At 34.8% G+C, this 14,051-nt stretch overlaps 1 protein-coding gene across 8 annotated transcripts in view; it reads right to left on the bottom strand.

Annotated features, from left to right (window-relative positions):
- Positions 1-14,051, bottom strand: part of BCAS3 (BCAS3 microtubule associated cell migration factor) — a 722,154-nt gene that overhangs the window by 478,847 nt on the left and 229,256 nt on the right. For all 8 annotated transcript variants that reach the window (XM_023204675.3, XM_023204674.3, XM_023204677.2 and 5 more), the window contains one exon: positions 9,325-9,495. In XM_023204675.3, the coding sequence (XP_023060443.1) occupies positions 9,325-9,495 (171 nt within the window). The remainder of the gene's footprint in view (positions 1-9,324; positions 9,496-14,051) is intronic.

Raw genomic sequence — 14,051 nt, 5'->3', positions numbered from 1 at the left:
TTCCTATGTATTACCAATTTAAAAATAACTTCTCATTATTTCCTCAAAATAAAAACAAAAAACAAAAAAAAAACAGGAAATAGGTCTTTCAAACTAATCCAGTCAGATAAAAGAAAAAGGAAAAAAGCCTTCCCCTGTGAAAGCCAATTTAAAAAATTAGAAGTGCACAATCCCAGCAATATGGGAGGCCGAGGTGGGTGGATCAGGAGCTCAAGAGATCGAGACCATCCTGGCCAACATGGTGAAACCTCGTCTCTACTAAAAATACAAAAATTAGCTGGGCGTGGCGGCGCACACCTGTAGTCCCAGATACTTGGGAGGCTGAGGCCGGAGAATCGCTTGAACCCGGGAGGCAGAGGTTGCAGTGAACTGAGACTGCACTACTGCACCACTCCAACCTGGCAACAGAGTGAGACTTCGTCTCAATAAAGAAAAAATTAGAAGTGTTAAACCTGATGCACAGATATCAATGAAAGGATACAAGAAACATGAAAAAGCAAGGAAATACGACACCTCCAAAGAAACACAATTCTCCAACAATAGGTTTTAACCCCCCTAAAAAATATATAAAATGCCTGAAAAAGAATTCAAAAATACTGATATTAAAGAAGCCCAGTGAGATACAAGCAGACACAGACAACATTACAAAGAAATAAGAAAAATTATTCAGGATATGAAAAAGAAATTCAGGAAAGAGATAGATCTCATAAGAAAGAACCTAACAGAAATCCTCAAACTGAATAACTCAATGAATGACATAAAAATACAAGTGAGGCTGGGCGCGGTGGCTCACGCCTGTAATCCCAGCACTTTGGGAGGCCGGGGTGAGTGAATCACGAGGTCAGGAGATCGAGATCATCCTGGCTAACACAGTGAAACCCCGTCTCTACTAAAAAATACACAAAATTAGCTGGGCGTGGTGGCGGGCACCTGTAGTCCCAGCTACTCGGGAGGCTGAGGCAGGAGAATGGCATGAATCCAGAAGGCAGATGTTGCAGTGAGCTGAGATCGTGCCACTGCACTGCAGCCTGGGTGACAGAGCAGGACTCCGTCTCAAAAAAAAAAAGAAACAAATTGAGAAGCTTCAATCATAGACTAGACAAAACAGAAGAAAGAGATTTCAGTTTGATAGACAGGTCTTTCAAACTAATCCAGTCAGATAAAAGAAAAAGGAAAAAAGAATGAAGACAGACAGGTTGGGTACAAATATACACTTAGATAAAAGGAATAAGTTCTAACATTCCATAGTAGAGTGACAATAGTTAACAACAATACATGGTACATTTAAAAACAGTTAGTAGTGAGGACTTGAAACGTTTTCTACACATAGAAATGCTAAGTCCTCATGGTGATATATATCCTAAATATCCTGATTTGATGATTAAACATTCTATGCATATAACAAAATATCACATGTACCCCAAAAATATGTACAAATATTACGCATCAATTTTTTAAAAATAACCAAATGGCCAATAAGCAAATGAAAAGAAGCTTAACATCACTATTCCTTAGGTAAATGCAAATTAAAACCATGATGAGATACTACTTTACACTCATTAGGATGGTCATTATTTTAAAAAAGAAAAATAACTAGTGTTGGGGTAAGGATACACAAGAAATTGAGACTCTTATCCATCATTGGACATTCGCTGGTCGAATGTAAAATGGTCCAGTCACTGTGAAAAATAGTTTGGTAATTCCTCAAAAAATTAAAATACAGAATTACCATATGATCCAGCAATTTGATTTTTAGGTACATAACCAAAAGTATTACAAATAGAGACTCAATTAGAAACATGTACACCAATGTTCACATAAGCATTATTCAAGGTGGCGGGGCACGAGTGCTCATGCTTGTAATCTCAGCACTTTGGGAGACCAAGGCAGGCAGATCACTTGAGGTCAGGAGTTTGAGACCAGTCTAGCCAACATGGCGAAACCATGTCTCTACAAAAAAACACAACAACTAGCCAGACATGGTGATAGGTGCCTATAATCCAGCTACTTGGGAGGCTGGGGCAAGAGAATCGCTTGAACCCAGGAGGCAGCAGTTGCAGTCGGCCAACATCGCGCCACTGCACTCCAGCCTTGGTAACAGAGTGAGACTCCATCTCAAAAAAAAAAAAAAAATTGGCAAAAGGTAGAAGTAAGCCAAATGTCCATCAATTAATAAATAGATAAACAAAATGCAGTATACACATTCAATGGAATATTATGGAGCCTTTAAAAAGTATGACATTCTGATATATGTTACGACAGGCATGAACCTTGAAAATATTATGCTAAGTGAAATAAACCAGACACAAAAGGACGAATATTTTAGGATTGCACTATGTGATGCACCTAGAAACAGGCAAATTCAAACACAGAAAGTAGAATGCTGGCTACCAGGGCCTGGGAAACAGTACTGTGAAGTTATTGTTTAATAGGCAGAGACTTTCAGTTTCAGATGGTGAAAAAGTTTTGGAAAGGGATAGTACCTGTACTGATAATTACATAACATTACAAATGTACTTAATGCCACTAAAATGTATATTTTATATTGCTAAATAATATTATATTGTTTGCATATACCACATTTTATTTATCCACCCATTCATCAGTCGATGAATATTTAGATTGTTTCTACTTTTTGGCTATTGCAAACAATGCTGCAAATATTCAGAGTTTTATCGTGGATATATATTAGTCATATAACTCTGTTTAACATTTTGGGAAGAACTTTGAAACTCTTTTACAAAGCGAATGCACAATTCTGACCAGCAGGTTAGAATGGTCCCAATTTCTGCTTATCAGCCACAGGTATATCTTTTTCAAAGAAATGTTTATTCAAATCCATTGCTCATTGAAAATTAGGTAGTCTTGGCCGGGCGCGGTGGCTCAAGCCTGTAATCCCAGCACTTTGGGAGGCCGAGACGGGCGGATCACGAGGTCAAGAGATCGAGAACATCCTGGCTAACACGGTGAAACCCCGTCTCTACTAAAAAAAAAAAAAAATACAAAAAATTAGCTGGGCGAGGTGGCGGGCGCCTGTAGTCCCAGTAACTCGGGAGGCTGAGGCAGGAGAATGGCGTGAACCCGAGAGGCGGAGCTTGCAGGGAGCTGAGATCCGGCCATAGCGCTCTAGCCTGGGCGGCAGAGCGAGACTCTGTCTCAAAAAAAAAAAAAAAAGAAAATTAGGTAGTCTTTTTATTTTTGAGTTGTAAGAGTTCTTTATATATTGTGAATACTGGTACCTTATCAAAAATATGATTTACAAACATTTTCTCCCCTTCTGTGAGTTGGCTTTTCATTTTCTTGATCGTGTCAACTGTAGCACAAATTTTTTTTAAAAGGTTCAATTTATGTACCCATTTTTAAAAATATAAAAATATTAAGTATTTCTTACACATACATCAATCACTACACATCAGATGATGTTACAATTTCTAATGAAATCATCAAATATAATCTTATAAATTCATTGAGAAGGATATCTTACATATACCTTTATTTTTACCCACCCCATTGTTGTTCTTTCATTTTTGAAGTTCTAAGCCTTCTTTTATTGTCATTCCTTGGAAAACTTCTTTTTGCCATTTTTAAGAGTTGACCTGTGAGTGATAGGTTCTCTTAATTTTCCTTTTTTCTAAGAATGCCTTTATTTTCCTTTCATTTCTGAAGTATACTTTCACCACAAATGGAATTTGGGGCTACCAGTTCATTTATTTCAGTACTTTAAAGATACTGTACCCACTTTCTTCAGCTTCCACGGATGCAGTTGGGTAATCCACTATCTATCATACAGTGCTGGTGGGAATATAAAACAGCACAGGCACTTTGGAAAATAGTTGCGCATTTCCTTTCTAAAAGTGCACTTATACAACTCAGCAATACTCTTGGGCATTTACAGAGAAATGAAAACATATCCGCATTAAAAACCTTTACACAAATGATCATGACAGCTTTATTCATAATAGAAAAATGCTAGAAACAATGCAAATGTCCTTCAAGGGGTGAATAATTGAACAAACTGACATATTCGTACAATGGAATACAACAGAGTGATTGAAAAGTACAAACTACGGCCGGGCATGGTGGCTCACACCTGTAATCCCAGCACTTTGGGAGGCCGAGGTGGGCAGATCACAAGATCACGAGATTGAGACCATCCTGGCTTACATGGTGAAACCCCGTCTCTACTAAAAAATACACAAAATTAGCCAGGTTTGGTGGCGGGCACCTGTAGTCCCAGCTACTTGGGAGGCTGAGGCAGGAGAATGGCATGAACCCAGGAGGCAGAGCTTGCAGTGAGCCAAGATCGCGCCACTGCACTCCAGCCTGGGCGACAGAGTGAGACTCCGTCTCAAAAAAAAAAAAAAGAAAAAAAGAACAAATTACATGCTGCAACCTGAATGGACTTCAAAGACAATACATTTAGTGTAAAAAGTCCATCTTAAAATATTACATAATATATGATTCAATTTGCATATCATTGTCAGAGTCATAAAACTATACAGATGGAAAACAGATTAGTGGTTATCAGGAAAAAGGGATGGGGTGGGATGAGGGATGGTCATGAAATACAAAGAAGTTATATGTTGATGAAACAGTTTAGAACAGTCCTGTATCTTAACTGTGGTGGGGGTTACATGAATGTACATATGGGATAAAATTTCACAGACCTATACATGCCCACATAAACACACCAATGAATGCAGGTTAAACAAATAGAGAAAACTGAATAAGACCTGTAGCCTAGTTATCGGAGTGTATCATTGTCCATTTTCTGAGTTTTTTTTTTTTTTTTCCTTAACCCACATCACTCAGAAAATTTTCTTGTTTTGGTACTATACTATAGCTACAAAATACATCATCATTCAGGTTAAGCTGAAGGAAGATGAAAGGCATGTGCAACTCACTGTGAGTCTATAATTACTTCTAAATTAAAAGTTAAAAATATAGAACATATTGCAAGCTTTTGAGTGGCTCAGTTTCTGATAAGTTAAAAATGGCATCTCAGTTTTAATTTGCAGCTCTCTTATATTAATCACAAGTGAAGTTATGGGTATATTTTATAACATTTATATGTATAGTTGACCTTTGAACAACTCATGTTTACAAGTGCTGACCCCCTGAATAGCTGAAAATCTGCATATGACTTTCGCTCCTCCAATACTTAACTATTAATAGCCTACTACTGACTGGAAGCCTAACTGATGACCAAAATTGTCAATTAACACATATTTCATATATGTATTATAGATTATATTCTTATAATAAAGTAAGATAAAATATATTTACTGTCCATTAAGTGGAAGTGAATCAATTATAAAGGTCTTCATCTTCATTGTCTTCACCATGAGTAGGCTGAGGAGGAGGAGGAAAGGGAGGAAGAGAAGGAGTTGGTCTTGCTGTCTAAGGGCTGGTAGTGACAGAGAAAATCCACATATAAGGAGACCTGCGCAGTTCAAACCCATGTTGTTCAATGGTCAACTGTATTTTAATTTTTCTGTGAAATATTTATTTCTATCTTTTGCCCATTTTTCTACTTTAAACTTTATCTACAAGATTCCCTTTCCTTTCGTATATTATAACCCTACACCCTGTATGTTTCCTTCCAACACAATTAGCATTGAGTATTCCGTTTGATGGCAATAATAAAGACAGAAGCCATCCAGCAAAAAGACACATTAATCTTACCACTACATAAGATTCTCTGAATGTTCTCTTTAGGGACTTCACAAATATAAACAACCAGATACTTTTGGAAGAATCTTCTCCATTACATCATCACCTAGCCTAAAACATTAAACCATTAATGTCAGAGATATTCCAGTATAATTTTCCTAAAGCATATAATCTTTACTCACCACTTATCAAAGTAGGATGAACTCTTAAGTCTGTATTAACAACCTGACTACATTAAACAAAGCAGAGCACACGAATTGATACAAGGTGGATAAGCCTTCATCACATGAACAAAACATCTCAGAAGCTATTACATTATTATTATTAACACTTGTTCTCCAGGAAAGAAATAGCTCAGATTTATGTCATCATTCTGAAGCATTTTATTTCCATTAGAGATTTTGCCACATTGCTAACTTCAATTATATAAATGTGTAAAAAGCAAATTATACCACTTAACTTATTCTGGTCAAGAAATGCTTTAAAATAAAACATGACAGTAACACAGATAAAAATGGATGCAAAGTCAACCAAATCCATTCCTCCTTAATGCAGTTAACACACAATGATCCCATCACCATAAAATCAAACTAATCAACATGGCAACAGAAGGATGCTGAATCCGATTTTATATACTAACATTGTAAACACAAAAAATATCATTATTAAAGGCTCAAGGGATTTAAACAGCAAAAGTCAATGTATTGTCAGCTTTTCACATAAAATCTGAGTTGTATTTGGAAAAGGAAAAACATTACAGTTTAGGCTAAACATCAGCGGAAGGGGCTAAAAGCGATAAATCTAAGACATTAACCACTGCAGTTTTAATACAATCCAGTATAATCTAAAAACAGCCTGTACTTCAACTGAACTATATATCAGAGACAAAAACATTTTATTGACAAAAAACAGATTCATGTTAATTAAAAGACAGTATTATACTGCACAAATCTTGTTGCTTTAAAAATTATAATTTTTTAAAAAAATGTACATACTAATTTACCTTTTATTGAAAATCAATTTCTTTCCTGTCCTCTAACAGAATTTTTTAATCAAGTTAAAATTTCAGAATATGTCATAAGTGGAAGATTGGGGCTACCAACCAATAACAGAAAAGGTAGAATGTTCCATGTTGAACAATATTTAAGATTCTTAACTTTTAAAAGTTAACATTTCTATGATTCTTCTTAATAAATATATTTGTTTCAAGTGTTATCATAGACAAATGAACTTTTGCAACTCTCCAGTCTACAGTACATTTCCATACTACAAAACTAAGACTTCCTTTTTAAAGGTCATAAAAAGTTAATGAACTTGAAGAAAAAATTAAACCACATTTTAAAACATAAGGCCTAAATGTTATGTTTTTATATAATTATATGTCCCCATACTTCCATTTAACAAAATAAATACATGAATTACACCTCTATTTCATCAAAAATACTGAGATAACAGTTTCTATTGTGAAATAACCCCAAATCTCTCCATCAACAAATGCTAGATCTTTAACAGATGTATGGTCCTAGACAATGTTGAGGAGACTTGTTACTACCCAATAAATGTGGGTGGCCTTGTAGGTGAATTAATTAAAAATAAAAAAATCAAAGAACAAAAGGAATTTTTTTACTCTAACACAACACTAAAGGTTTATACTTTTCATTTCAATTAAAAAAGAGAACATTTGTGTGTATCCACATCAACTAATTAACACAAGGTCATTACAGTCAACTGAAAAGTTTTCTAGCACTTCATTAAAAAACACAAATCTGTAACATATTTGGCTAACCACAAAGTTAAGACAGGAGAGGCAGAGAATTAGTATTCAGATTTCAAGTAAAATGCAAGAGCCAAATTTAATAATCCAGAATTCCAAAGTTTTTTTGTTTCAATTGCAGAAAAATGTTCTTGAAATGCTGTTAATCTTACTATAGGAACTAGCACATAAGCAGCTGCCAAGTGTAATTTTTCATGAAGACGTCAACCCATATATACTGGAAACAGATTTTCTCAAAACATATGCAATATTTAAGGCTAATACCTTAACAGCTCACATAGTTTCTAAGCATTGTGTTCTGAATACAGAATTAAATATATATTTTATATAAAAACTAAAAGGAATTTTATTTCACCAATACTGTCCTACTCCTATCTCATTCTAGGAATTGATTCTAGATTGTATTTTTATATCAGTGATCACACACTATCAGAATAAAAAAAATTACGTTCCTTTAAGAAACATATATTTAAAGTGAAGACTATGACACAAAAGAAAATAGAGTTCATGAGTGCATGGGGGAAAAACACGACCCAAATGCTATCTTACCAGCAAGATTTATATGCTAATGTAATATGTATTTCCATGCTTATAATCACTCATTGTAAATGTTTCTAAAGCTAGATTGTTAACATGACAGTACATTGTATCTGAAGATACAAGATTTTATAATAAGCTATTGCCACATATGTATTCTGATATGCCACTTTAAGATTTCACATATTTTATATTGATAAGAAAACATCTGTTATAAATTCTCATACTACTCAGTAAATTATGTAAGTTGCGATTATTAATTAATTTTTTTAATAAATTCCTCCAAACAGGTATGGTCCTGCCTTTAAAAAGAAATTTATATGGCTGGGAGCAGTGGCTCATGCCTGTAATCCCAGCATTTTGGGAGGCCAAGGCGGGCATATCACCTGAGCCAGGAGATCAAGACCAGCCAGGCCAACACAGTGAAACCGCGTCTCGTCTCTACTAAAAATCCAAAAATTGAGGCTGGACATGGTGACTCACACCTGTAATCCCAGCACTTTGGGAGGCTAAGACAGGCTGATCACTTGAGGTCAGGAGTTCGAGACCAGCCTGGCCAACATGGAGAAACCCGACTTACTAAAAAAATACAAAAAGTAGCTGCGCATGGTGGTGCACACCTATATCCCAGCTACTCAGAAGTCTGAGGTAGAAGAATTGCTTGAACCCAGGAGGTGGAAGTTGCAGTGAGCCAAGATCGTGCCACTGCACTCTAGCCTGGGCGACAGAGCCAGACTCTGTCTCAATAAATAAACAATAAAAATACAAAAATTAGCTGGGCATGGTGGCATGTGCCTATAATCCCAGCTACTCGGAAGGTTGAAGCAGGAGAATCGGTTGAACCCAAGAGGCGGAGGTTGCAGTGAGCCAAGATTGCACCATCACACTCCAGCCTGGGTGATATCTCAGAAAAAAAAAAAAAAAGAAAGAAAAAGTAATTTATTAATCTTATAATTTGGGTTATGACAAATGTTATTACACACACAAAAAAGAAACAATAACAGAGTCTCTGGGGTGGCAAGTTAAGAAAAAAAGAATACTATGAACAGAACACTATTAAATGTTACATAATTATTTATTTATGAAACAAATGTCCTCACAGATGAGAGAATCTCTTCGAACCTGGACTTTACCTTCAGATTTGATACATTAATAATGTTCAAAATAGCAGGTTCTAACATGTCACTAATCATTTTTAAAGAAAAACTTCATTTGAAATAATCTCAATTCCTCAAATTTCAAATTGGTAATCTCCGAGGCCAAACACATTTTGACTAATCTTGATCTTAGCCCCATCTTTGCAAGTAACACACATTGTGTGCACCAAAAGTTCTTCTTACCTGGCCCTCTCCAACAGTTTCGGTGTCAATAACTGTGATGATGCCTGGGACCAAAGGACTCCGCCGCGAATTACTGTGGATGGCAACGTCATCTTCTGTCACACCTGAAGGTAGCGTGCCTGTCAGCTGAGTCACCACTTTCCCCACCATTGTCAGGCCACTTTTCAGTGTCTGTACAATGAAAGGTAAAATGTATGACTTCACATCAGTATTTGGATTCTACATAGAAATATGCATTTTATTAATTTTCCTAATCATTATGTTAAATTCTTTATTCTCTTACAATCTTTTATATAGCAGTAAACTGTCACAGACATTCAGTCTGACTTTTAATTATCTTGAATTTTAATTAGAATATCAGTATTAGTTTGAGGGAATGGCATCAGTAAAGTCTCTAAAGTCATCATGGCAGGGATAAAGCCATAGTTAAAAAACTTAAAGAGCTCTGTTTTACATAAGGGTGCAATTACATTTTTATAAAAGATGTTTCTTTCATTCCCTCCTCTTAATGTATACATCTTAAAATCAATGACATAGAAAGAAGCAGAAACTATGAAATGATCAATTTTTTGAAATATTATAAATCTAATTGTATATCTGTTTTCTAGTATGAAAAAGACTGAGACATTGGTAGAATACCTATGTGGAAAAGAATGTGCTTCCAAAGCAAATATATAAATATGCTGGTATTATAATACTGTATACAAAGATTTGGTATATGGGAAACACAGTCTCTGTCTAAGATATTAATTACTGGATGAATGAAGTGTCATACTAAATTAGTTAAGAGAGTTATTTTCTATCTGGTAACAGAAAACAATTAAATGTGGTGCTCCTACTATATTATTTCAATTAAAGATAACTTAAGATGTTTATAATTATATTTTAGCTCCATTTCATTCAAAACATGTAAGTAAAACTAGCTCATGAAATATTTTTTCTTCTACGTAAATATCCTCTGATTATCCTCATATGCATTAACAGAAACATTTTTCTAAATAACAAGTTTTTTCATCTGAAAGGAAGAAAGCTTCAAGTTTGAGTCTATAGAAAAAAAATGAAAGGAAGAAAACTAAAATAAAGACAAATATATGGGAGTCACATTGCTGAGGAAGGGTATCATCAGCAGAACCAAAACAGGCACCCCAGAATACTGAAATATATCAAAAACTACATTTTAAATAATATAGGTACATTTTTCCAATTCTCATGTTGTTAGAAAAAAAGTTTCATTAAAATATTTCAAATTAATCTTCAATGAGGTGACTATCTTTTCTAAAACAATTATGAAAAAAAAATTCTCACCTAATGCTGGCACACGCTATTGCTAAATTTGAAAATATGAACTATTATATACATGGTATTTCAAATTTAAATTCATAAATAGTACACAAAGACAGTTGTGTATAGAGGTCTAAATGTGATTTAAGCAGTAATTAGATTAAAATTGAAAAGGGGAGAAGCATTTTCCAAATAAATGTTCTATTAAAATACCATAAAACTAGCACTAATAATAGATGCATTATTTTATTTTGCTATGTTTCATGGTGGTTTTTCTATGGACTAGGGACTGGTGAAGGCACTTAACATAAACTACGTTGACAGATTTCCTCAGATACTTCAATTTTATGAAAGAGAAAATCAAGGCTAGGGAAGTTAAGTAAAATGGAAGCTCAAACAGTTACCCAATGACAAAGTCAGAATTCAAAACTGGGACCATCTGTCTCCAGGGCCTGATTTTTACACTATCCTGTACTGCCTTGTAATCTATTTCTGTTACTATTTGTGATCTCACAGTTAATGAATACAAAACACAGATGTCTGATGGGTGGAAAAGAGGAAAAAGTAAAATCCATAATAATGTACTAATAAATACTTAAATAAAAATGACCAGCAAAGCCATCTGCTGAATTCAAACAAAAAGATATAACTTAACAGCAGACTAAAACCAAGAGAAAGCCACAAATCAATTGTAACTGTTTTGTTTAGTGCTAAAAATTCAAACTCCAGTGATTATAAAACACATTAGCGTTCCTCAATTAGCAGCCAAACATTTCTTTCAATAATTCACAAGAAATGACTTACACAAATTCTGTTAGAGTGTTGTCAAGTAAGCCTCTGAAGGACCAACAGAATGAGGCGCCACAGTGTATTAATGTCAAGAGCAGGCCAGGAAGCCTGATTAACCTCTGAGATGCCTCAGTTGATGTACTCACTCCATTAATGCTAATGGAGATGCTCCCACTTAAACGCAGCTATCCCTTTATCAAAGGAATGCCTTTTAGTTTTAAAGTCTTTGGTTGTATATCCTCCCCATTTGCCCCTGAGCCTATTATTTCATGCTCTTATACCAATGAAAAGGAATAAAACTAAAAGAACTGGAGCACATAAAAAGTGGAAAGTAATGTGTACCAAAGCAAACCACAACAGTAAAAGCTAACATAAGACAACCAGGAAAAGAATCCACAAAGAGAAGACGGCAGTATATTTCATAGTCAGTGGCTCATATTACATGAAGAGTGTTTGATATTTCCCTGGGAAAAAAAAAAAAAAAAAACATGACTATTGATGGAGTTGTCTTAGTAGTGGACAAAAATCTAAACTCAAAATTTAAGTCATCACATCCGCAATCTGTATAGCAAGTTACAAGATACTACTATTTATCATAATCCATTAACCATGCAAGGAGTTGGGGGGTTAGAGAAAAGTGCTGAAAGGTTTCTGCATTTGTAAAGACCCTTGCTTTTAGAGTAAATTTGTTTCCATGTTAGCATCAAGCACATCTATAGGCACTAGTGTCCAGAAGTTACCTGATAATGTTATTGAACAGAAATCTAAATCACCTCACAGTAATTTGTCTCTCCAATTAATTTTAGTAAACAGAGTATGTATATATCTGTTTTCTCAAATATATATATGAAAAATTATAAAGCCTCAGCAAAAATTAGGAATAGAGAAGTATAACATGGCCAAAAGGAGATGAAAAATTAGACTGAGTGTCCTCACAATCTGAGTTATCTACATAAAAATGTTCATTAAATCACTGATGAATCTTCACACGAGTACTCACATAACTAAACTGGAGCTAGAAGACAGCTGAACATCAGAGACTATAACGAAAGTGTGAGAAAATCCGTTATGACCTATAATTCAAATGAGCACGGTACTTACTCTGTTCTGCTGCAAGCAGATTTGCCGAGGGGTCACTAGTCATCTTTAACCTTTCCCATGCCATATCAGGTGGCCTCCCTATCCATTAGTGCTAATGGTGCTGCTCTCACAAAAGCTGTTAGTTGTCATTAAGAAGTTATCAGATAACAAGAGAAAACAGGGGCATTTTTATTAAATCAATTGACCACACTGGGGTTAACACACATGAAAATAAGACCGTAATGAGGGAACTAGAAAATATGGACCAAGATTTTATAAATGTGCCAAATAATCTCATTTGAACAATTTCAATATCAATTTTTTTCCTTTTTCACTACCATAAAAAATTATTGGTTCTGATATTCTTTATGAGAAAAGTCAAATTACTTGGAAAATCAAAGGAAAAAACATTAATATTATGCAAGTTGTATTTGGAAATGCAGAAAATGTAAAAAAGATTATTTCCTCTAAGGAGCTCCAAGTGCAAATGCAATGAATATATTTATCCTCACAATTGCAGTGAGACAAAAAATTTAAGACAAAAAAATTAATAATTAATCCTTCTATATAACAAAGTGGTTAATAACCTCTATGAAGCCACAAGGGAAGTTGTCATCAGAAAGAGTAAAAGAGTAATGATTACACTTTCAGAGAAAGTGACTTAATGAAATAACTGTAAAATTACTTTAAGTATTTTTCTTAAGGAGCACATACTACGTGGCTTTTTAACATACTCTCCATGTTATATCTAAAAAAATGTATCACCTAGAAATGGTTAAACAAGAAATAAGGAAACGTATTTTCTATTTTCAATAATGGCAGGCTGGGGAAATCAGATCAATCTGATTTCCACTAATGAGAACAACTAGGAAAATCGAAGACAGTATTTTTGTAAAATGCTGCTTGAAGGTACTGAGTTACTAAGTCAGAATTCGCAAGAATAAGGAAATCCAGACATTTCAGCTGGGCATTTAGGCCTAGAGGTATCTGGTGATTCTAGGAAGCAGGAAGTAGGGTGCTAAGAAACTAAGTGGTGTTTTTGATAGATGGAACTAGAAAATCATCTATGAAAGTTAAAGGCCTGCCAAATGGGTCTACTTGGTGACATTCCCTCTAAACTTGGTTCTGAACATAAAGAAATATACAATAGAAGAGTCCACCGACAGCAACAAGGTGAGCACAGCTATTGCAGGTGAACTTCATTTAAATAATCTTAATCCCTGAAATTGGATTATTGTTCAAGGCTGATACTGTCCCAGAACTCCACTGCCATCCCAAACTCAAAACTATTTCTAAAAAGTTTTGAAATAAATTCTGGCAAACAAGTGATAATAGGAGTTAAAGAGAAATTATGTAGGCAGTTAGTGAGAGTAAGGGAGTCCTCAGCAAGGTTTTCCTTTAAATAAAAATCAGCCCCGAAATTATTTCTTTTCTAACAAAAAGCAGCCTGAAAGATCAAGCTGCAAGCATAGGTGAATGCCAGCAGCTATGCCAATAGAAAAGGGATATCTGGAAGTCAGGTATATTCAACATAGAGGTTCCCTCTTCCCTTTTCTTCTTTTTTTTTTTTTTTTTTT

Source organism: Piliocolobus tephrosceles, chromosome 16 (genome assembly GCF_002776525.5).
Source record: "Piliocolobus tephrosceles isolate RC106 chromosome 16, ASM277652v3, whole genome shotgun sequence".
Classification (NCBI taxonomy): Eukaryota; Metazoa; Chordata; class Mammalia; order Primates; family Cercopithecidae; genus Piliocolobus; species Piliocolobus tephrosceles.
This window is presented reverse-complemented; position numbering and strand designations above follow the sequence as displayed.